Source organism: Rhinoraja longicauda, chromosome 9 (genome assembly GCF_053455715.1).
Source record: "Rhinoraja longicauda isolate Sanriku21f chromosome 9, sRhiLon1.1, whole genome shotgun sequence".
Taxonomy (NCBI): domain Eukaryota; kingdom Metazoa; phylum Chordata; class Chondrichthyes; order Rajiformes; family Arhynchobatidae; genus Rhinoraja; species Rhinoraja longicauda.
This window is the reverse complement of record NC_135961.1, coordinates 19,696,170-19,721,632: the sequence shown is the minus strand read 5'-3', so window position 1 is coordinate 19,721,632 and position 25,463 is coordinate 19,696,170. Positions and strand designations below refer to the sequence as shown.

Genomic DNA, 25,463 nt, shown 5'->3' with positions numbered 1-25,463 from the left:
TACAGAATAATGAAAGGCATAGATAGAGTGGATGTGGAAAGGATGTTTCCATTGGTGGGAGAGTCTAGGACCAGAGGTCATAGCCTCAGAATTAAAGGGCTCTCATTTAGAAAGGAGGTGAGGAGGAACTTCTTTAGTCAGAGGGTGGTGAATCTATGGAACACATTGGCACAGGGCTGTGGAGGCTGTCAATGCATATTTTTAAGGCAGAGATAGACAGATTCTTGATTAGAATAGACAATAGACAATAGACAATAGGTGCAGGAGTAGGCCATTCAGCCCTTCGAGCCAGCACCGCCATTCAATGCGATCATGGCTGATCACTCTCAATCAGTACCCCGTTCCTGCCTTCTCCCCATACCCCCTCACTCCGCTATCCTTTAGAGCTCTATCCAGCTCTCTCTTGAAAGCATCCAACGAACTGGCCTCCACTGCCTTCTGAGGCAGAGAATTCCACACCTTCACCACTCTCTGACTGAAAAAGTTCTTCCTCATCTCTGTTCTAAATGGGGGAGAAGGCAGGAAAATGGGATTAGGAGGCAGAGATCAGCCATGATTGAATGGTGGAGTAGACTCGATGGGCCGAATGGCCTAATTCTACTATAACTTGTGAACGTGAACTTGTGAATAACATGAATTGCGCTGACTAATTGCCCACTTAAGTTTTATTCATGAAATTCACATATTGGGGTCTTCCTTGCAGGTATAAGGTCAGATGAGCACACCAGTTGTGAAACCCATTCTGCTCCCAAAGACACTGGGAGTTTTTTTTAAACCTTAAAGTTTCATGTACTGCATTATTGTCATTCACATCTCATCTGAAAACCAATTCATCCTGCTTCTTGTTTGGAAAGAGCAAATAATTTAAAATCTTTTCTTATTGGTATTTTATTTGCTGTGTTAATTATGGCATTATTTGCATCAATGTTTCAGATGGGTTTATTTCCTTATTTGAAAAATATATAGCCTTGATAAACATTTTTTTTTAAACTGCATACTCCTTTGACCATGATTTTCATGTGCCATAATGAAGTTGAGTGCGTAGAAAAATGTTGAAAGAGCAACATATTTTGCAATACCAATATTTAAAGTCATTGCCCTGGACCAAACATTTTTTAAATATCGTTAATATACCATCTCTGCTGTAGAAATGCTGGAAGAGGTACTTATTTCTAATCATGTTGAAGGTTGGGAGTATGAGTGGGAGCAAACATGTTTGTACATATTGTATGCACGATTTTGATTTGATCTTAAAAGTAGATCAGCAAAAACCCAAAGTAGTCATATATGCAAATTCTCTAATAATTCCAAACTAATTCTGATGGATCAGAAAATGTACTGTTGGATGTCCATCAGTTTTACTGGTCCAGTCCCAGAATGTCATTTAAATGGCAGCGTGCTGATGAATGCCTGGCGTGATTGTCTGATTACAAGCCATTTGCACATAAAAGTAGAGCTTCTTGACTTAGAATTTGGCTTATAATTTCTTTTGAAGCGAACATCTGCATAATTCCTCTTTTACCATTTAAAATATTTCCATAGATTTTTATAGATATGATTAAGATTAGCTTCACTTCAGCAGGCCAAGAATATACAATTTAGGTTCAGTGGTACTTTTAAACATAAGACAAAATAATCTCTGCATAATTCAGACAGCATTGAAGTTTCCTGCATCCTGCATAGAGTTGTTAGATTCTGAAAGTGTGTAAACCATTTCAATAGTAAAAAAAAAGACTAGCATGTTGTGCTGTTGTTTTGAGAATTATAGTTCACTAAAATAGGAAAAAAGGACTAGATTGCACTTACTGATTTGCATTGGTAGTGCTAAAAAACCCAAATCTATTTGCTGATATCCGAAGAGTGTTTAATTGAAGTATTTAATTCAAGATAATTTCGTAGTCTGCAGTAAACATGTTGATATATATGTATTTAGATATTTCCTCTATAAACCCATGGTGTGCTGCATTGGGTAAAGCAAAACAAAAATGCAGTTGTACAACAACGTTACTGTTGGACTCTCTCCCCCCATTGTCTTGGCATTTTGTGGCGACACAGGATTCAAAGTCAGCTGTGTAGAGATACAAATTGCTTACTAATCTACGTACAGCTAATTTATATTGGATAGACTTTAATGAGATGCACCCAATCTTTTTACTTGTGCCATGATTAGAATCAAGCCCCGGGTCTTGATAAATATTCCATCAGAGTATTCAAATTACCCTTAAGGGCATTAATATAGGATAATAGATGGTTGGCAGTGAATTACAAGACAGTAATTCAATCGAGTGCCTCTGATGATGTCATAAATTGAGAGCCGAAAGTGCCTTCTGAATAGGAACAGGCCACCACCCCCACCACCACCAAACCCCACCACCCCAAATTTAATTACTATCTTAATCCCACTGCCGGCTATTACTTTCTTTTGTATATCATTAAGCAGAGAGGAATATTTCCATGAATTTCAACAGTTTACTGAGGCTTGGTGGGCGCAGCGGATTTGTTGAGTGCAGAGGCACTAGTTACTATTATTCTGCCACGAGAGTGGGAGTGAAATCCAAACTCCTTTTATATTAAAACAAAATACTGCTTCCAGATAATTCGTATTGCCACACATCTCCTCTGCTGGATCGGAGGTGTGAGTGGAGGCCTGGAAGAAACATCCTGTCTCTGGTCCTCTGCAGATGCACAGATAAAAAGAGGCAAAATATTTTACCATACCATACCATACCATACACATACAGCCGGAAACAGGCCTTTTCGGCCCACCAAGTCCGTGCCGCCCAGCGATCCCTGTACATTAACACTATCCTACACACACTAGGGACAATTTAAAAAAAAACATTTACCCAGCCAATTAACCTACATACCTGTACGTCTTTGGAGTGTGGGAGGAAACCGAAGATCTCGGAGAAAACCCACGCAGGTCAAGGGGAGAATGTACAAACTCCTTACAGTGCAGCACCCGTAGTCAGGATCGAACCTGAGTCTCCGGCGCTGCATTCGCTGTAAAGCAGCAACTCTACCGCTGCGCTACCGTGCCGCCCTAAAAGTATTTTAGTGACATACTTTGGTTCGACCACCAAATACTTACCGATCAGTCTGAATAAGGGTTCAGACCCGAACTATCACCTATCTATCTATATTCTCCAGGGATGTGGCTTGACCCGCTGAGTTACGCCAGCATTTTGCGTCTGAAGAAAGGTCTCAACCCGAAACATCACCCACTCCTTCTCTCCAGAGATGCTGCCTGTCCTGCTGAGTTACTCCATCTTTTTTGTGTCTCTCTACCTATACCATCTACCTACCTACACTAATCCTATAATTCAGCACTTGGCCCATGGCCTTCCATGCCATGGCATTTGAAGTACTTATGTAATCACATTCGATATTGTGAGAATGGATGCCACCACCATCTCTTCAAGCAGTGTACTCAAGATTTCATCTACCTTTTGAGTGATTTTTTTTCCCTCAAATTTCCTTTAAATCTAATTCCTTACCTTAAATGTAAGCCCTCTCGTCATAGATACTTCTGCTAAAAGGAAATGTTGCTCACCATCTATCCCACTTATTTCCCCCATAGGTTTTGTATGCCTCAATCAAGAGCCCCTTCAGCCTTCTCCACTCCAAAACAAACCCAGTCCATTCCATCTCTCCTCATATTTGAAACACTCCATCCCAGGTTACATCCTGGTGAATCTGCTCTGTATTCTCTGAGGTGCAATTTCATCCTTTCTATAATGTGCGGCAATAAAAAGTGAACACAGTACTCCAGCTGTGGCCTAGCCAATGTATAGATGTACCATAACCTCCTTAATGGTCTTAAATTCTATCTCCTAGCAAATTAAGGCCTTTTTAACCAACTTGTTCTTTAACCTACCTATTCAGCTGCCTTTGGGGATCTTAAAAGTATACATTAAGATCCCTCCATTCTTCACTCCTGGCGTGCTACCATTCGTTGTGTATACCCAAGCCTTAATAGTCCTCCAGAAATGCAGGTGCTTTTATTTTTCAGAATTACATTCCATCTGCCAAAAGTGAATTTGGCCTAATATATATCTTTTCAAATTAGAAGCACAACATTATTTTCGGCCAAACTCATACAGGAAATCCACTTGTACAGACTTATTCTGTGGCCTTGCCTGAGAGAGTTGTTTGAACGTACTGCTTTAATGATTTGAACTTCACAAAGTCTTGTGTGGGAGCTATTTTTGGCATACTAGGTTGGACTTGAAAACAACATTCAATAGAAAATTCAGATAAACAATTACGTTTCTACCATTTCTTGTCTTTTGTGATTATGCACAATTTATCTATTCTAATTTTCCCTTTTCGTAAATCTTTTTTTTTTTTAAATTCCCTTCTGTCATGCATTATTCCAGGACCAGAAGGCAGGAAACCCATATCTAGAGTTGTAATGGTCCTGTGACCAGCATCTTGGAGTTGTGCAGATCACTGCCCCTTTCTTGTTTTCATCCTTCATACTGGATTAGCTGTCTTTTGTTGATATTCAAGGGCCAAGGCTAACATGGGGAGGAAGAATAATGCCATAAGTTCTAGAGTACTAGTTAGCCGATGGTGAGGAATCTTTTTAAAACCCTAGAAATTGAAGAAGTGTGGGGAGGCAAAGAGACAGATGGATTTGCATTATTTAAGCTCATGGGAAAGAGGAGATGATGTGATTGGGTTTGATTTTATTAGAGTAAAAAAGTAAAGAGGGAAGATTCGTAGAGTATTATTAGTGTAGATCCTATCTTTTGATGGATGGTGAGCACCTGTTAACTATTTGTGTAGGGAAAGAAAATGTGCAATTAAAATGTGATCTTTTTCCCCCTTTTCTCCCTCATTGAAGACGCTGGGTGCAGTTCCACAGGTGTGACAGCCCTTCTCACTACGCCCAAGAGCCCATTCTTCATGTGGAGACTTAAACCGTGAGTATCGGCAGGTTGTTTCACTTTGTAGGGGATTGAAACTCTTCTCTCCTGATGTCTGCAGTTATGCTTTCCAGTTGTGGTCACTGGATGGTAACCCAGATCTGTCAAGATTGGCTACTTTCCTGCCTCTTCCGTTTTCCTCGATATGGAGGCAAAGATATTTATTGGAATAATCTAACCCTCATCAAACTATGCTCGTTGAACAAAGCAGAGGTCAAGTCTAGTATTTGAACAGCTCTTTATTATTGGAAGTATCCAATGATATGTTAAACCCTCCATTCCAAACAATTGACGAAGTTCAATTGGATCATTACTGATTTTTTTTTTATAGCTGATTTTTCAAATTTGATTGCAATAGTACATCACCAAAACTTAGACTTGGGCAAAATCATGAAGATTTTTTTTTTCTGTGGTACATAATCTTCTCTTAATATTTGAGTTTTCCGAACTCAAAACCCATGACGGTGCTTTTGAATGCAAGATGACCAGAAACTGAGAGATCAACAAATAAACATGTTAGATATCGCAAGCAGTTCCGTGATAGCAAGTTGATCAATCCACCGTGCTGCATTCTTTGGAACTAAAGTGGGACTTCGCAGTTGCACGCCCCTCATATTGAGTGATGGAACTATTGGGAAGAAGGGACAAATGGGCTTATATTCACTGGAATTTGGAAGGATGAGAGGAGATCTTATAGAAACATTTAAAAAATTTTAAGGGATTGGACAGGCTAGATGTAGGAAAAATGTTCCCGATGTTGGGGGAGTCCAGAACCAGGGGTCACAGTGTAAGATTAAGGGGTAGGCCATTTAGGACTGAGATGAGGAAAAAACCTTTTCACCCAGAGAGTTGTGAATCTGTGGAATTCTCTGCCACAGAAAGCAGTGGAGGCCAATTCACTGGATGTTTTCAAGAGACAGTTAGATATAGCTATTGGGGCTAACAGAATCAGGGGATATGGGGGAAAGTAGGAACGGGATACTGATTTTGGATGATCAGCCATGATCATATTGAATGGCGGTGCTGGCTCAAAGGGCCGAATGGCCTACTCCTGCACCTATATTCTATGTTTCTATTTTAAAATGAAACTAAACAACATAGCAAGTGAAGCCAAGGGTGACAGCCCATCAGCTTGAGTGTCAGTGGTAGAAGCCTGGCAACAGGCTGTGTGTCTGCTGTCTCAGCAAGAGGGAAATGAAGGGGAATAACAAGGGGAACTCCACTTCCAAGTCACAAAAATACTCGGCACATTGAAAAGTCCTGACAATATTTGTACCATTATTGCTGAGGGATAAGTTTCCAACACAGATGTTTTTAACACACCATAATGTATTCATTCAGCAGGATTTGACCGAAGGATTTGTAATAAATCTGGAAAAGGAATAGCTAAAAATAAATGCATCTTTTTCTTTGCTCTGGGGAAGCAATGCATTTGAGTAAAAAGAATTGTAAAGTAATAAATTCATCAAACTAAAATGCAGGAGCTAATAGACTGCTCAAGTTTCAATGAATGGGAAATAGAAATCAGGCTCCTATTACTGCAAAGATACACAGATGCTGTCTGCTTTAATCACTTGGTCATGGTTGGCAGACAGTTAGTCACCATAAACTGTGACAGGGTGAAAGCAGGGTACCAGGGTCCCTCGCAAGTGAAAATTTGATGCAGAAAATGATCTTTCTCCCTCCCTAGAAGTTAACAGCAACATTTTACTTCAAATCATTAGTCTCGCATAACTCAATCAATATGGATTTACTCAAAAATCAATTTCCTACCGCAAATATGATTGCTAAATAATTCACAAGTAACAAGCCCTCTGGCACCTGAAGGTTGAAGGGGGGTAAGTGCTGAACAAGATTTAAAGCAGATTTCAATTAAATGAAGAGAAGAAAAAAAAATATTAACATTCAGTCAGCCTTTGAAACTTTCTTCGCTTGGCCAGAATTTTTTTTTGGGGAAGGGGAGGGGCAAGTGGAGGAAGAGCACAGTGGAAAGCTGCATAAATCAGCGCAGGTGCAATGAAGCGAACTTAACTCTTCAGCATATGTAAGTGCAATCTGAAAATCACTTGAAATTGGTCCCTGGTGACCTCTGCTTTTGTCATATGGTCGTGATTATAACGATAAAATTGCATTGCCATGCCTTTAGTGAAAACGAGGTGGTTGAATAATTGTTACGTGTACTGAATACAGTGTGTGTGTGTGTGTGTGTGCCTGGGTGATTCAGGACAGCCACTGGACATGTGCTTTCCCCCTGTGAAGCACTTTGTAAAGAATCCAACTCCTGTGCTGAATGCTACCTGGACACTTATTTTATTCGGAAAACTAGTCAGCTTTTTGAAGGTGTGTGGAAAACCTGGTGCAGATATGATGACTGAATCTGTGTTCGCATCAAGCTCATTAATAGATTCTAGCTAATTCATTTTTTATTCTCTCTTGGGGTCTGCTTGCAGACTTGACTTAACAGAGGAAGCATCATGTTACTTCCTTTAAATAATTGATGTCTCTTGGCCTAAGCCAGCTCAGAAGAAAATCTGAAAATAGTGACTGATTAAGTAAATATGTAGCTTTTGCATTCCTGATACGTAGCTGGGATTGCTGTCATTGAATTTTTATGCAGACCTCTCCATTTCAGAGGATGCACTTTGACAGATTGTCATTAATATCAGAAGTGCGATTAAAGAAACCTTTGTCTTTTTTTAGTTTGGCCGAAAATGGCAGTTTCCGTACCTGCCACAGAAATAGTTCAACACGACCACTTTTCCATATATACGCCGACCTTAGATTTTGTTCAAAATTCAGAAGAATGACTGCAGAATCGTTATTGTTTCAGTGATCATCATCGCAGATCAATGATGCTGAGTGCTCCGGCAGTTGGCATCTACATTGAAAACTGGTATCAGCAGAAAAAGAAACCCAAAATGGAATAAAACCAGGCCCGTACTGTATATATGTAGATTAAAAATAACAGATACCTTATAGTGATTACAATGCAGTAATCTAATCTTAGAGTTTAGATGACAGTTAGAAACCACTCGAGGTTTACTTTGTGGCTCATGACATCACCTGAACCTGTCTATTAAATTACTGCCTTGTAATCACTTTTTGGTAGCCATTATTCTCAAATACCTATGGAATACTTATTTTCTAGTAATCCACCCAGAAAGTAAACTTGCAATACTGCAGTGGCAGTCACGTGATACCCTTGTAACATTGGGCCGAATACTGTTGTTATGTTTATTATCCTTTCACCTTTGTAATTGCTGTGAACAGTGTACCACTTGTTGTAAAGATTAACTAGAGTTCAGCGAGTTAAGACAAGAGTTCAGCCTCTCTTCTGTTGATATAAATTGTTTGAGTTTTGCTCTCTAGGTTCACAGTACAATTGAAATCTGTGATTGCTCACTGAGAGTTTGTCAGCTGTGGCTCAGTTGATAGCCCTCTTGCTTTGTGCCAGGAGGCTGTGGTTCTAAATCTCAATCCGGTGGATTTCAAACAATCTCGGTGTTGTTCCAGTGCTGGGGAGGTGCTGTACTGCCAGTGGAGCATTATAGTACAATATACGTTAAAGTGAAACTCTCAAGGGAACACAAATTCCATGGAGGATCCAATCGCACATTCGGGGAATAAGATCTGGGATCTTGATCAATATCTATCCCCCAATCAATAGCTAATCTGCCAGATCATCTGACAAGATGCTGGAGAAGATAGTTGATCCCAACGTTTAAGAAACAGACAGGTACATGGATAGGACAGGTTTTGAGGGATATGGACCAAATGTGGGCAAGTGGGACTAGTGTAGCTGGGACATGTTGGCCGGTGGGGGCAAGTTGGGCCAAAAGGCCTGTTTCCACACTGTATCACTCTATGACTCTATCTGATCATTAGCACATTACAGCTTCTTTCTTGCATATTGTTGCTGCCTTTGCTAAATGACAACAGCAATTGTGCACTCATTGTAAGGTGCTTTTAGGATATCCAGTCATGGAAGGCATTGTTTAAATCCAAGTCCTTCTTTCTTTATCTTAATGTTGATGGCTGATCTTTAATTTGCATCTTTATCTCATTAAATCGTTGTCTGAAATGAGAATATATAACTATAAAAGTATGATTTTGTTTTAGTTAGTGGTAAGGAAAACATTGTTGTCTTAAACACTTGGAGTCTATGCAATTGCAGAGAAGTAGGATAAACTATGACATCTGTTATTATTTCCTGCCAACTCTGCCCTTCATGAGTTGGAGGAGGGGCAAATTGATTGTTGGGTAGTTCTTTGATCAGGAGTAGTAATGTGTGAAGTCCCGGCTGGTCTTTGTTTCAAATTGCAATTACAATCACAAAGTGCAAATTCTAACTAACCTCTGGCTAGTGATCGAAGAGGTGACTACCCTCCCAATATCTAACCAGTCTCACTGAGTCCAATTGCATATCCCTCATTATTGCTGCAGTTGAGATCAATAACTTACTGCAAGCCATCAGTGAATCCAAGATTATTTTGGTCTTCACATTTTCCAGAGTGGTTTATATTAGATTATCAAATGATATTTTTCATAGAGATCTTTTTAAGGATCTTTTAGTTATACATTGAAAGAAAATTTTAATGTTCCTTCTCTCAAAGGACAGAAGTAATTTTATTATTTTTGTATTCATATTCTCTGTCATATTTGGCTTGTCATTAAAAGTTATGTAATTTGTGTATTCATGACACTGACTTTGTTTTGAGCAAGGTTCCTTCCAAGTATAGAACCAGCACACATGGTTGAAGAGCCAAGGTCAAGGAGATGAGTAGACAAACTATAAATCAAGAGTTCAATCTTATGGTGCCCCATTTTCAAAATAACATTTTGCTTTCTGGATGTTCAAAATTAATCTATTGTCAAATGTTATTATTTCATAGAATTTTATTTCTAATAATGATTGTACAAATCAACAGAAGAGACTTTGACCTCTTGCCATAACCTACTGACAACTCCAGTTAATCTTTAGGAGGTAGGCTTTAGTAGTCTGAAGAAGGGTCTCGACCCGAGACATCACCCATTCCTCTCCAGAGATGCCGCCTGTCCCACTGAGCTATTCCAGCATTTTGTGTCTATTAGTGCATCTTTGCAGTCAGTAGTTCATTGTTCACAGCAACCATTGAATATTATGGCCATGGAAAGTGTGTGAGTTAACAATATGGAATCCAGTATCACAAAGTAGTTGCCTGTATTTTTCCAATAAGACATGCAAATTAGTAGTTTTTGCATTTAATATTAAAATGATTTAATCAGCAAGGAAGCTGACCATCTATTGCAATCTATCCTTATCAGCTCAATAATTAGTTAAGATAAACCTTATTCTTTATGCAGTAATACCGTATTATTAATTATTCAGAAATTTTTGCCAAAGGTGACATTCAGAAGTTTTAACCATTAGTAGTATGCAAAATGGATAACTACTTTAATATTTTGCACCGAAGCAGCTGTACTTAACTAATTCTTTCCAGTTGCAGTAATGGAATTATAAGCAGAAATACACCTCTATAATTGAATTACAGAACTCTTCACACCAAAGATCCAGGCGTAGGAAATTTCCATTCTTACAATTTGGAAGCAAATCTTATTTTCAATTCCTGCTTGGGCTTTAAAGATCACATTTAGTCAATCATCTGTTAACCATAGGCCACAAGACCATAAGACCACAGGAGCAGAACGAGCCCATGTTGCACATTGAGTCTGCTCTGCCATTTGATCATGGCTGGTCTATTTTTTCCATCTCAACCCCATTCTCCTGCCTTTTCACTGTAACCACTTGGATTTATGTTATTTTTAATTCTAAGCTTTTTGGTTTTTCTCTGCCGCTGATTGAAAGAGTAGCTAAAGCTGAACAACAAAAAGCATGGGAAAACAATGGAAAGCTTAAAGAGGAAATTCACCCAGTTGCCAATTGGGGCTTGCTGCTTTGTACTACGGATGTTTCCAAATTATATTTATGCCGTACAGGGTTGACGTATCTGTAAGATATCCTAATTTTTCAGAAGCTGATTATATTAACCGGAGTGTGACATAGGGTCAAAGAGCATGGAGGTGGCCGATGGAATTCACAACACCTGATTATTGAATGTTGAGATTAGGTATAAACATTACCTAGTTAACTTTTTAAACAGTGATGTCCTTCAGCTAAAGCTGGGATTAGGCCTTGCATTTTAGTGGACAAAATCATATTATATCATGTAACTAAAGGGTGAAACGAAGTGGAGGCAAAATTGTTTAAAGACTTGCTGAATTAGCAGTTGGGATGTCTGTGGCCTGGAAAGATAAAGATGATTAATTATTATCTTTGCTCCTTGCCAGAGTGATTAGATTGTTGAAGTTCTAGTTTCTAGGAAGTTTACAATTGAGAAACTCTTTTAAGAGTCGTTAATTACATGAAGTACAGGAGATCATTTATTATTGGTGAGCTGGTGCTCTGTGTACAAGGCAGATTAATTCCTGAATTAAGAGAGATGTGTTATGAGAAAAAATTGTCAAAACAAAAATGTTACCCTCCAGAATGGAGAAAAGTGAAGTGTTGAGATGTGTATGTTGGGCGATGAGGGTGGGAAGGAAATGCTTGGGAAAGCTTTTGTTAAAAGAAACATGAGTGCAGAGAATTTGGATTTATCTAGAATCGTCTGTCAGGTACAAATTTCAAAGAGTGCCTTAACAGTAAAGACACATTTAGACTCCTAGAAACATCTAATAAGGAAAGGAGTATAAGAAAATAACTGCAGATGCTGGTACAAATCGAAGGTATTTATTCACAAATAAGTCTGAAGAAGGATCTCGACCCGAAACGTCACCCATTCCTTCTCTCCCGAGATGCTGCCTGACCTGCTGAGTTACTCCAGCATTTTGTGAATAAATACCTTAATAAGGAAAGGAGATCATTTGATTCAATGTGTTCATGCAGGTTGAAAAGAGAGCTGTTGTTTTTTTAGAGATACAGTGTGGAAACAGGTCCTTCAGCCCACCGACCAACACTCGTTGTATCTTGCACTCTAGGGACAATTTATAGAATCCAATTAACCCCCAAACCTGCACGTCTTTGGAATGTGGGAGGAAACCTGAGCACCCCAAAAAAACTCACGTGGTCACAGGGAGAACATATAAATTCTACACAGACTGCACCCATAGTCAGGATTGAACCGTGTCTCTAGCGCTGTAAGTCAGCAACTCTACCACTGCGCTGCACCTTAGGTTATTCCCCTGTTTTTGGTTTGTAGCCTTATAGTTTAAACAAGAAAGAACAAGGACGGTTTCAGCATTGGACAGAATCCCATGAGGGAAAGTGGCACGAGGCTACTGACAAAAAATCTTTTACGTGGAAAAGGTTTGCAGTGGTAGGCCATATGTACAGGTGAAGTTCTTCAATACAAATCTGCTACCATTTTTCGTCAGCTCACAATTTTATTAGAAAATATCATTTTGGAAAATATTAGATACTATTTATTTTATTAGAAGATATTTATTAAATATTTTATTTGAAAAAGTGTGAAAAGTTGTAACAAAGTTACAGGTCAGTCGGCATTTGTGGCGAGAATAGATAAATTGATCTTCCTGATTGTTAAAACTGGAATCTGGTGGCACGTTTGCGCCTGAAAGATAAACATATTTCCTCTGCTCAGATCCTTACTCACCTTCCGTACCTTATGTTTTACGACTTTGTTTCAGATTTCCCTTCTCTTCATTAGTTTGCTTCTTTTTTAATTTGCAAAGCAAATTTCTCTTGTCTGCAGCTTGTATATTATATATGGCTGTGCGATGTTCGACATTCCCTATTTTGTTAATCTCCACTCATAATTGGACTTGCCATAAATTTGTTTACCAAAGCTCCTGTCATACCTTTGGAGGGGGTGGGGTAGTAATTGCTTCTTCCTAAATGAATGTGCAGCAACAAATCTAATCGTAATAGTTTGCAGTGACAGAGCAGTAGATTACATTCTCACCTCGGAATTTGTTTGGGGACATCAATAAAAATAACTAATTTGATTATTGACCAGCTACACTTTCATAGTCTTTTTTTATACAAATAATAATTGCTTTAAGGGAAGGGAGAGATTAGACTGCTACCTTTCCCTTTCTGAAAACAGTGAATTAATTTACAGTTATAAAGAATGATGGGATTGAATGAAGAGTACAGAGAGGGAAAAGAAAAAAAAGAAAAACACCCAACAGGTTTGAGCTGGTTATTTCTAATATCCCTGGAGCAGTGTTTTGGAAATATGCAACATTTAAAATCATCGATATTATAGAATAGAATAAGGCCATTTGACCCATCATTTCTGCAATGGTGCATGGTCTTAAACTGAAGCTATCTATTTTAATACCATTTCCTCCCCCATTCCCCCATATCCTTTTACATTCTTTTTCAAATACCTATTTTATTCCATTTAAAAGATGTTACAGTCACTGCCTTAATAGCTGCCTGTGGTAAAAGTATTCTATTTCCTAATGATATTCTTGTGAACAAAACCTCTTTTAATTTCCCCTTTCATTCTCCCAGTGATAATCCTCAGTCTGTCCCCTCTTGTTACTGATTCAGCAACCAGTGGAACAATCCTTCACTGTTTGCCTTCTTGAGACCTTTCATAATTTTGAAAATGTCTCTCGCGTGCGTCCTTAATCTTCTATGCTGTATTGTTTCTCTCCTCGCTCATCTTACCGTGAGGCTGATGCTGAGTATGATTGAGAAATAATGCTGGTTTTGAGCTGAATCTTGAAGTGTTTACTTTTTGCTGTTTATAGTTTAATGGGCACAATAGTCTTGTCCTGCATGAATGAATATCGGTGTTGTGTGCTGCGGCTCCACAACAGATGATACCTCTTATCTCCGGTGATTTTGAATTTATAAACCACTGAAGCTCAACAATTGTATATTCTGATATAAATTAGCTGAAAATGACACTTTATTTAAATTTCAAAACTTTAAAAATGCAAATGATGCAGTCCTGTTTAATGCGGATTGCTCCTGAGTGAGATGAAACTTGGCTTTAAAATTTTTATAGTGCTGAAACTGGGTTCATATAATGTTCATATTCCAAAGTCTATGGGATGGTGCTTCGGAACTAACTAGTGTTTGACACAAGAGCGCACATCTGCTGCAAAGTACATTGGGTATTGCACTGATGAAAAGAGCAACATTTTGGGGAGAAGGCAGAAGACTGGGGCAGGGAGGGAGAAATAAATCAGCCATGATTGAATGGTGGAGTAGAATTGATGAGCCGAATGGCCTAATTCTACTCCTGTTTCTTATGATGAAGGTACAGGTGCATCCGACAAGAATGATCCCAGGAATGAGTAGGTTATCCTATGACGAGCTCTACCTTCAACACGGTCATGCCCACCAAGCTCATCACCAAACTCCACCAGCTAGGCCTCAGCTCGTCGTTATGCGACTGGATCCTGGACTTCTTGATGAAGCGACCACAGGCAGTGAGAATGGGCCCGCACTATCACCACAGGGCTGTGTTCTGAGCCCCATGCTCTACTCCCTATTCACACACGACTGTGTTCCTGCATTCGACACCAACACCATTGTCAAGTTTGCAGACGACACAATGGTGATCGGGCTGATCACCAACGGTGATGAAACAAACTACAGAGCGGAGGTGCAGAACCTGGCGGACTGGTGCTCAGATAACAACCTGTCCCTAAACACCTCCAAGACCAAGGAGCTGATCATCAACTTCTGTAGGTCACATAACGGGGAATACGCTCTGATCTTTATCATCGGGGACAGTGTGGAGAGAGTGTCCAGCTTCAAGTTTCTGGGCACTCGCATTTCGGAGGACCTCACATGGTCTACTAACACCTCTGCACTGGTCAAGAAGGCACAGCAATGACTGTTCTACTTGAGAACACTGAAAAAGTCTGGTCTGCCCCAACAGCTGCTGACGACCTTCTACCGCTGTATCACAGAGAGCATCCTAACGCATGGCATCCCTGTGTGGTATCTCAGCTGCATGGAGGCAGAGAGGAAAGCTCTTCAGCGGGTAGTCTATAGAGCTCAGAAGATTATCGGAACACAGCTACCAGCCTTGGAGGGCATCTACAACACACGATTCCTCAGAAAAGCCACCAGCATTCACAAAGACTCCTCACACTCCTGCAATAGTCTGTTCGAACTTCTACCATCTGGCAGACGCTACAAAGCCTTCTACGCCCGCACCTCCAGACAGGAACAGCTTCATCCCAAGGGCCACAGCTGCTCTGAACTGGTCCTGCTGAGTCGGATGGTCACATCGCACAGCGAACCGGCACAGACCTACTTGCACTTTATTCTGTTTTAAAACTGTTTCTAATTTTGTTTCACTGGGTTGTCTAGATTTATGCTGATTAGCTAATTAATTTATTGCATCGTAAGTCGCATTCCCAATCTCGTTGTACCCCTGTACAATGACAATAAAGATGTATTGTATTGTATTGTTTTGAAGCCACTGGGCCTGTACTCGCTTGAGTTTAGAAGAATGAGGGGGACCTCATTGAAACCTATAGAATAGTGAAAGGCTTGGATAGAGTGGATGCTGAGAGGATGTTTCCACTAGTGGGAGAGTCTCGACTGGAGGTCGTAGGCTTAGAATTCAAGAACTTTCTTTTAGGAAGGAGATGAGGAGAACATTTCCTTAGACAGAGGGTGGTGAATCTGTGGAATTCTTTACCACAGAAGGCCAAGTCAGTGGAGATTTTTAAGGCAGAGAGATAGATAGATTTTGAATTAATATAGGTGTCAGAGGTTATGGGGAGAAGGCAGGAGAATGGGGTTAGGAGGGATAGATAGATCAGCAATGATTGAATGGCAGAGTAGACTTGATGGGCCGAATGGCTTAATTCTACTCCTATCACTAATGACGCTGCTGGAGGTATGCCGAGTTGGAGGGTCAAGCTATCAGTTATATGCAGCACCCAACACTACAATACTGCCATTTTGGGACACATCTCTGCTCCTCTGTTCAGTTTAGTTCAGCGTCAGGTGCAGAAAGAAAGCCTTTGTTGCGTGCTAACCACCTCACACCCTTTCTTAGCGGCTTCTTACCAGCTGCAGATTCCCCTCCAAATCGCACGCCCTCCATCAATTCTTCACGGTCGTTTTATTTAAAGCATTCAGCTCTGTCCCCATAGTGATGACGTTGTCTCTTCACCAAAACGAGCAGGGTGGTTCAAGAAGGTGTCTCACCTTCACCTTCTCCAGGACAGTTAGAATGATTAAAAGTGCTGAACTAGCAGCGATGCTAAGATCGTGAAAAATTAATAAATAACAGCAAAATTTAAGGCTGAACATGCACTAAACAGGAAGAACAGCTCCCCCATGAACCATCAACTGTTTGAAGAAGGGTCCCGACCCAAAACGTCACCTATCCGTGTTCCCAGGGATGCTCCCTTACCCGCTAAGTTACTCCAGCACTTTCTGTCTTGCTTTGTAAACCAGCATCTGCAGTTTCTTGCTTCTAAACTGTGTGAGTTGCTGGTATTGGTCTACTAAATATATATATATGTATTTGATACAGTTGTTTCAAGATAGACCTCCAAAGTAACATTATGGGTCAAATTTATGGAGAGCAGAGTGGTGGATAAGGCAGGAGGACATCCTTTTAGCTTCAAGACATTTGGGCAAATCAGTTGCTGCTTAACATGGATCCAATGTCAGGCATTCCTCTTGTGAAACAACTTGGCTGGGAGACTGAATAGGGGGTATGGGGAGCCGGAAAAGCTGCCGAAAAATTGGATAGGCCAGAGGAAGAAGACTCCCAGGATATAACTACATCTGCTATAGGGAGCAATTCTCTGACTGTCAGATGTGAAACATCTGCAAGTAACTAGCGACATCCTCAATGTGATCTATCACCTTGTGCATCTGTAACTGCATCCTCAGAGCAGGGTGAAAGACACATTGCCAGTGGCTGCCTGGGTGACCATGTCAATGCATTTTTATACTCTTCACTTTGTAAAGTCTGGAGCTGAAGGCATGGACAATTTCCCAGTTTGCCATCTACCACTGCATGAGGAAAATTGTCTAGCTCTCTAGTCAAAGAGAAGTAACCACATTTCATTGTAAGGTAGCAGGTGGAGGGAACATGTGACAATAGAGTGTCACTGAACATATGTATGTCTGTTGCTGTTCAAGTGCCACATGCCATGTTTATCCTAAATCAGAAAGAAATAGATTCCATTCCTTTCAGTTCGAGCTGTGGTGTGACCAAAAGCAGTTGCAGATCCTGTATGCCAAAGTCTGGTGTCTTACCAGCAATCATTATTCCGTGATCTGCTACTTGGTGACAAAGGGTGACCTGTCTCACTGAGTTACTCCGACCCAAATGTCACCTATCCATGTTCTCCAGATATGCTGTCTGACCCGCCAAGCTCCTCCAGCACTTTGTGTCCTTTTGTGTAAACCAGCATCTGCAGTTCCTTGTTTCTACAGGGTGACAAAGGCTATCCATGACAGAAAGGATGAGCCTCTGGTGTGCATGCTTCCACATGAAACCTGATAGAGAAGCTGTCACAACGTTATGGCTGTGGTGTTCTGCAGGATATCTGCCACCCCAGATATTGTGGGTCTCAGCATTCATGGGTTTCTGCTGCATGGCAGATCATCAGAATGCTTGTTGTGGGTCTTAATTACTCGAGATTGTTGGCAGATGATTGATGAAGGTTTGGTGAATTGAGTAATATCCAAAGTTGGCCCACTTGGTACGAGATTGCATTTGAAAATGCATTCAAGGTCATTGAACATTTGTTCAAGGTCATTGAACTTATCACGGCACTGAATTCAGCCCCTTGGAGTGAAGCTCCTGGCGTTGATCTCCAAGCCTATTAACTCCCACTGCCTTTTGATCATGTTCCTGGAGAGCTGCTCGGCCCCTTGTTGATAAAGGACTTGTTTCCTTCTTTATACCTCCTCCCCAAGCCTTTCACTGCAGTTTTTAAAAAACCTCTGACTGGTCTCTCCTGTGATGTGTCATTGCTTTTTTAAAAATTCAAATGTTACTCGATTTATAAAAATTTCCAAACATATAATGCATTACATTTATATATATTATTTTCTGCACAAGCCACATCATTGTATTTGCATTTTGTCACCATGACATCATCTTTCCTCTACGTACATTCCTTGCGCAAAGTCTTCAGTTTAGTTTAGAGATACGGCACAAAAACAGGCCCTTCGCCCACCGAGTCCATGCCAACCAGCGACCCCGTATACTAACACTATCCTACACACTAAGGACCATTTGCAATTTTACCAAAGCCAATTAACTTTCAAACCTGTATGCCTTTGGAGTGTGGGAGGCACCTGCAGAAAACCCACTCATTTACAGGGAGAACGTACAAACTCGTGCAGACAGCACCTGTAGTCAGGATTGAACCCGGGTCTCTGGCGCTGTAAGGCAGCTGCTCTACCACTGTGCCACCCGTGTGAGGGACCTTTGTCGCACTGACTGCAGCCCCTCGATATGCGCTGGTAAAGGGGGCGTCAAACTGGAGCCATTTTCCATGTGATCTCTCTGGCAGCTGCACCAGGCTTCCGCATTCCCTCAGCACATTGTTCTCAACCATGGATCGTGCCAGTCTGCAGCATTCGGTCATAACAGCTTGTACTGGAGGACTAGCAAATTCTGGGCAGACCAGGGGACATCTTTCACTGAGATGATTATCTTCCTGCAGCAGTTGATTGCCTCAGCATGTACCCCTATGGGCAGCTTCTGATGTGTCACTGTTTACTATTTCCCCACTATGATTCATTACCTGCCTGACTACCAGTGCAACTCAGCACTAACCTACACCTCTTCAAGTTCATCTCCCTTTCAGTGATGCAGGCTGGTGTTGAGCAACGCAGGTTAGCTTTAATTGATGCTTCTGAGTTACGATACTGGAACCCCCGCTGATACATACAACCAATCAACGGCATGGTTAGTGCCGGCTGCTCACAGAGATCATCATAATGAAGTTGGTTTGTTGTCTGTGCTGCAATCAACAGGCTTGGGTTAATCATGCTCTGTGATCCATGCACTGGCTTTTGGGTCCTATCCAATTTAGCCCTTTATTACTTCCAAATGAGATTTCAGAACTGGAATTTAGCATGTGATGGGATTATATTTTTTACAAAATTGAAATTAGCTTGAGTTTATACTACAACAATAGTAATTGGGTTGAATGGATCTCTACACTATGCAAATTAACCAGATATATGCTTATGAGGTATTTATCTTTCTCATATTGAACCGTCGTGCATTGGTTAACCTATCTCATGTTTTCCTCTGTCTTTCGCCACTGCTGTTGTGATAAAATATTAAATTACCGTTAACTACAGTAACTTATGTTGTTTGAAAATGGTGAAACCTGGTTTCTCAGCTTAATTAGAGTAACCTCTGAACTGCCATCTCAAATGCTTTAAAATAGCATGTTCATTTTCAGAAATTAGTTTGGCTTTATGGTGAAGAATATTTCAAAAGGTTTGATTCATAAACCTGCATTGCTGGGATCTGAAGCAGACTCACATACCATCTGGCCTGCAGATTTTACCAATGTCCTTAAGTACTTCTGTAGCCAATGAATAACTTTACAAATCTTAATTTTCTGATAAATGGGATTGTGGCTTTGTGGACTGTAACTGCTTTACTAAAAGTTTTTTAAAAAATACTGTATTTTGAAATAAAAAGGAACTGCAGATACTGGTTTATACCAAAGATAGACACAAATGTTAGAGTGACTCAGTGGATCAGGCAGCATCTCTGGAGAAAATGGACATGTGATGGATGGAAAATGGATTCGGATCGAGACCTTCTTCAGACTTTTTATGAAGCTGTTGAATTAGGGATAAATATTCACAAAGATACTCCCTACTCTTCAAATGGTGTCTTAAGATTTTTATCCATTGCATCTGTTGGCAATGTGCTCTGGGGCCATTGCTCAACTCATTTCTGATATTCTAGGTTTTGCCAACAGATGTTGAGGGTCAACATGAAAACATGGTAGCTTTCATGTTGATCCTCGAATTGAGTGGCCTGCAAGGCCATTGCAGATGGCATTTAAATGCCAACCGCATTGGTGGGTCCAGAGTCACATATTGGCTAAACCAGGTAAAGAAGGCAGATATCTTCCAGTAGTACAACAGTTGGGTTTTTGCAATACTCTGGCAGTTTTATAGTCATGATTACTAAAAATTAATTTGTTTGAAAAAAAAACAATCGAGATTTTCAATTGAAATTAAATTTCCCCAATGGCCCTGATGGGAACTGGACCTGGGGTAATGCCACTGCATTAGCAACCAGTGCAGTAACGTACAAATGTTGCACCAATATTCTGCCACATCTTGATTCTGCAGCTACAACACAAAGTGCTGGAGTAACTCAGCTGGTCAGGTAGAATCTCTGGAAAACATGGATCGGTGACATTTTGGGTTGGGACACTTCTTCAGACAGGCAATAATTTGAAGAAGGTCCCGACCTGAAATGTCTCGTGTTCATGTTCACTAGAGATACCATGTGACCCGTTGACTTACTCCAGCACTTTGTGTCCTTTTTGTGTAAACCAGCATCTGCCGTTCCTGTTTCTACAGCTTCCTGACTCAGAATTTTGCAGCACTGGGTCAAACTGCTGCATGGTTCATTTCAAGCTGATTTTGGTCACATTAGCAGAACATTAACATGGCATTACTTAGATTGTACTGCTATTTTTCACAGTACAAATTATATCAAGAGACACAAAATTCTGGAGTAACTCAGTGAGACAGGCAGCATCTCTGGAGAGAAGGAATGGATGACGTTTGGAATAGAGACCCTTCTTCAGGCTGACGTCAGGGGAGAGGGAGATACATAGATAAGGAAGTGTAAGGTGTGAAAACAGGACAAAGGGAATGGAGATCAAGGAAAATGTAGCATAGATCATTGTTAGCTGGGAGAAGGTAACAACGAAGCAAACAGAGATAAAAATGTAGTCGGAGACAGTAAGACTGGTCGGAGAACTGGGAAGGGGAGGGATGGAGAGAGAGGGAAAACAAGGGTTACTTGCTTTTCCTCTACTTTAAGTAACCCTTGCTGAAGACAGGGAAGCATTAAGGGTCTTTGGCAATGAGATTGCCAGAGAGGAAAGATTGAGGTTCTGTGTGACAAGGGAGTACCGGTGCTTTTGAGAATATTGACAGATCATAGAAACTATGAGTAATAGAGTCGTACAGTGCAGAAACCAAGCCCTTCAGTCCAACTTGCAGACAACGACCAACATGCCCCATCTACACTAGTCCCACCTGCCTGTGATGGCCCACATCCTGCTAAACCTATTCTATCCATGTACCTATCTGAATGTTTCTTAAACATTGTAATAGTGCCTGCCTCAACTATCTCCTCAGGCAGCTCATTCCATCCACCCACCACCCTATGTGTAAAATAGTTACCCCTCAGGTTCCTATTATAACTTTTTCCCTTCACCTTAAATCTATGTTCTCAATTCCCCCGTTCAGAGCAAAAGATTATCTGGTCTATTTCTCTCATGCTTTTGTACACCTCGATAAGATCACCCTTCATCCTTGTGCACTCTAACGAATAAAGTCCTAGCCTGGTGAACCTCTCTCTATAGCTCAGGCCCTCGAGTCCTGACAACATCCTCATAAATCTTCTCTGCACCCTTTCAATGCTTGAAATGGGCAGGCATTGGATTACAAACAGTGTTGATTGGGGCAATGTATCAATGACCACATTCCCACCCATTTTTGGTGGTTAAGTATGTCCCTGTGCTCAGGTTGCAATGACATCTAGTTGTTCAACCGAGCAAAATGTAAAGTAAAGAAAAGAAAATGTATCAACTGAAACGCATCAATAGAATGAATTTGAGCACTGGTTATCATATCCATTTAAGCTGGTGTATATTAGTTTAGTTTAGTTTATTATTGTCATGTGTACCGAGGTACAGTGAAAAGCTTTTTGTTGCGTGCTATCCAGTCAGTGAAAGGACTACACATGATTACAATCAAACCATCCACAGCGTGCAGATGCAGGATAAAAGATACAGCATTTAGTGCAAGATAAACACCAATAAAGTATGTCTGTAGTTTCAAAATTACACTCTTGCCTTTAAGATTGGCACAGTGGTGCAACTAGTAGAGCAGCTGCCTCACAGCGTCAGAGACTGTAGTTCGATCCTGACTGTAGTTCGGTGCTGTCTCTGTGGAGTTTGCATGTTTTCCCTGTGACTGCATGGGTTTCCTCCGCGTTCCTCCTGCATGCCAAAGACAAGCAGATTCATAGGTTAGTTGTTCTCTATATTTAACCAAATTGCTCCTGGTGTGTAGGAGTGGATGAGAAAGTGGCACAACACATAACTAGTGTGAACAGGTGATTGATGGTCATTGTGGACTCGGTGGGCCGAAGGGCCTGTCTCCATGCTGTATCTAAACTAAACAAATCAGAAAGTGACTCAGGAAAGCTTAATTGATCTCCCGGTGGCCCAGCACTTTAACTCCCCCTCCCATTCCCAGTCTGACCTCTCTGTCATGGGCCTCCTCCAGTGCCATAGTGAGGCCCGCCGGAAATTGGAGGAGCAGCACCTCATATTTCGCCTGGGCAGTTTGCGGCCCGGTGGTATGAACGTCGACTTCTCCAACTTCAGATAGCTCCTCTGTCCCTCCCTTCCCCTCCTCCTTCCCAGATCTCCCTCTATCTTCCTGTCTCCACCTATATCCTTCCTTTGTCCCACCCCCGACATCAGTCTGAAGAAGGGTCTCGACCCGAAACGTCACCCATTCCTTCTCTCCCGAGATGCTGCCTGACCTGCTGAGTTACTCCAGCATTTTGTGAATAAATCGATTTGTACCAGCATCTGCAGTTATTTTCTTATATTAATTGATGTTGAACATGCATTCATGTAGTTTTTGGCACATCTGGTTTCACTGTCCAACAGTAACAAGTAGTGAAGCAGAGGCCATCATGCTGCTGATATAATCGTTTTTATGTATTATTTAAAATATAATGGTAGACACAATTGAAAATATAATAACTAGTTAAGAATTACAGCATCTGTGCAATTGATACAACAATCATCATTCCATTCTCGTTTGTGTTGCAAGTATAATATCTCAACTTAACAGCTGAAAAATAACTTGGATTCTACATATTAGATGGCAACTATAACTCTGAGAGGTAAAATTATTTCTCTAATTACTTAATTTGGTTTACCCTCCATTTACTTACTGTGATCAGCTCTCAGTCATTTCATTAATTTTGCCAGAACATTTAATAGTTAATTAAACCACTTAAGTTGCTGCAAAATCTTTGTTCTCATTAGAAGTTATGGGCAAATTATATTTTTGTGAATTTGCAGTTCTCAGATAATGCCTACCTTCTAACATATTGTTCTTGCTTAAATATTATAATTGAAGCCTTATCACAGGACACCTTTCTTGCATGGCCTACCTAATAGAAAGAGCAATCATTGATATTTATGGGGGGGGGGGGGGGGGGTGAATCAGGGAGGTAAACTTTCCCTCCATCTCAATTTAAGAGGATGAAACAGATGGAAATATAATACTTTAGAAAAAGGGAAGGAGAGAAGAGAAACAAAAAATCAATGTGAGAAATCCTATTGTAATTAAATTTACCCAATTAAAGTGGAAAGGAATATTATTATTCTCGCCATAGATTTAGATAAATTAAGTAATGTCAAAATCTGGGACAAAGAGTTTGTTATGCATGGATCTTAGTTGTGCCTGAGGGCACCTTAATAAAATTATTTCCAGGGAACTCTGTGATGATTTAATATCCAGTTCTAAATAGTTCAAATAAACTTAACTACTGTTTAAATCCTGATTATGATGTGCACAAGACATATTAAGTAATTCTTTAGATTGGATGCCAAAGTTGTGCACATTTGTTCATTGTATTTCGCGTTTCACTTTGATATTAGGGTTACAACAACAAATGCCAATCCTTAGTGCCGAAACTTGCAACTTTAAAATGATGAAGGAATTCAGTTGTGTGAATTCAATACAAAGAGCTATCTTGGGTACCGAGACGATATTAGCAATGTATATTCTTGAAATTAGGAATTAACACAGGAAAAAAAATTGGGAATTAGCACAGGAAAAAAAAATTCAATAAAGTAGCGGTGCGGTCGGTATCCTCTTGACCAAAATGACGTGAAAGATGAGTGAGTTGAAATATTTCATTTTGATCAGCGAATAATTGTTACAAATGGGCATAAAGGGATGTACTACGATAACCATGGACCAGTGGTGTTTTGTAAAAGTCAGCATGATGAAGCTATTACCAGTCCTTTGTACTCAAAGATCAAGGTAATATCCCACAAGATAGAATAATGATGTTAGATTGCACACAGTCAGTAAAGAATGTGTGTTTAATGAGTCAGAGAGTTACTCCTCCATGTTTTCTTGCACTTTACTGACAATAAAATGGTTAGTCACTTGCAGCATTAACCAATCATGGTAGTAATAGGGAAAATATGGGGATCTCTAATGGAGGGAATAACAGAAAGCTTGGAAAATAATTATAGAATTGGATTGGATCAGTATCATCCATGAAAGGTAAATCATATTTAAAAATCTAATGAGTGTTTTGAGTTGTAACTAGCAAAATAGTATAGTGAACTATTTCACTATACAAATCAAGGCAATGCGGAAGTGAACTGATGGATATTGTATTTTTTGGACTTTTAGAACTTTGTCGATTAGTACCATTCGAGGTTATTAAGTAAAATGAGTGCTGATGAGAATGAAGATAATATACTGTTGTTGACTGAGGATAATCCAACGGGCAGAAAATGGAGAGTCGGAATATGCAGGTTATTTTTGCCTTGAGAGGTTCTAGGTATGGGGGGGGGGGGGGGGGGCACTGCAGGGATTAATGCGGAAGGCCCAGCTGCTCACAACCTGTGCCAGTGATTTTGGTAAGGGGCTGTGTAGAAAATACTTGCTGTCCCATGGTACTGGATTGGGTGGTATTGTGGGCTATGTGGAGATGCAGAGTGATAGCAAGGGGATCAAATCAAGTTAAATGAATGGGAGAGGACATGTCGATGGAATATAATGTGGAACAAGATAGGGTCATCAAGCCTGGTAGAACAAAAATAGTAAGGTAGTGTATTATTTACATGTAAGCCGTTGGTGTTCAGAGAGATTTGGGTGTCAATGTATATAAATCACAGAATATTAAAATCCTGACACAGTAGACAATTTGAAAGGCAATTAGTATATTTCTCTTTATTGCAAGAGGATTTGAATTCAACGTTAGTTGTGTTACTGCAACAGCACAGAGTTGTATTAATACTGCACCTGGAATATTATGTACAGGTATAGTATGTTCATCCTAAACATACTGAATCTTTGAATTTTTTTTCATTGGAATGTTATGGCAGACTTAATTGCTGAGTATATTTGAGATGTTGAAGATGGAGAACATTTTTGTTTTGAAATTAAATAAATTGGATATGGGATTAGTGCAGGAATATAATGCTGAGAACAGATCCTATTGAATGGTGGAAGATGCATATGGAGCCAATGGCCTGCTCCTGCTT

General features: G+C 40.3%; 1 protein-coding gene across 11 annotated transcripts in view; it reads left to right on the top strand.

Moving 5' to 3' along the window:
• The window catches only part of esrrga (estrogen-related receptor gamma a), a 248,388-nt gene that overhangs the window by 18,794 nt on the left and 204,131 nt on the right, over positions 1-25,463 (top strand). For 9 of the 11 annotated variants that reach the window (XM_078404917.1, XM_078404915.1, XM_078404911.1 and 6 more), the window contains one exon: positions 4,850-4,928. The exons of 1 other annotated variant lie outside the window; for it this stretch is intronic. In XM_078404917.1, the coding sequence (XP_078261043.1) occupies positions 4,912-4,928 (17 nt within the window). In that variant the 5' untranslated portion in view covers positions 4,850-4,911. Of the gene's footprint in view, positions 1-4,518; positions 4,576-4,849; positions 4,929-25,463 lie in introns of those variants that run through there. One more of the 11 variants, XM_078404918.1, reaches the window with a different exon arrangement.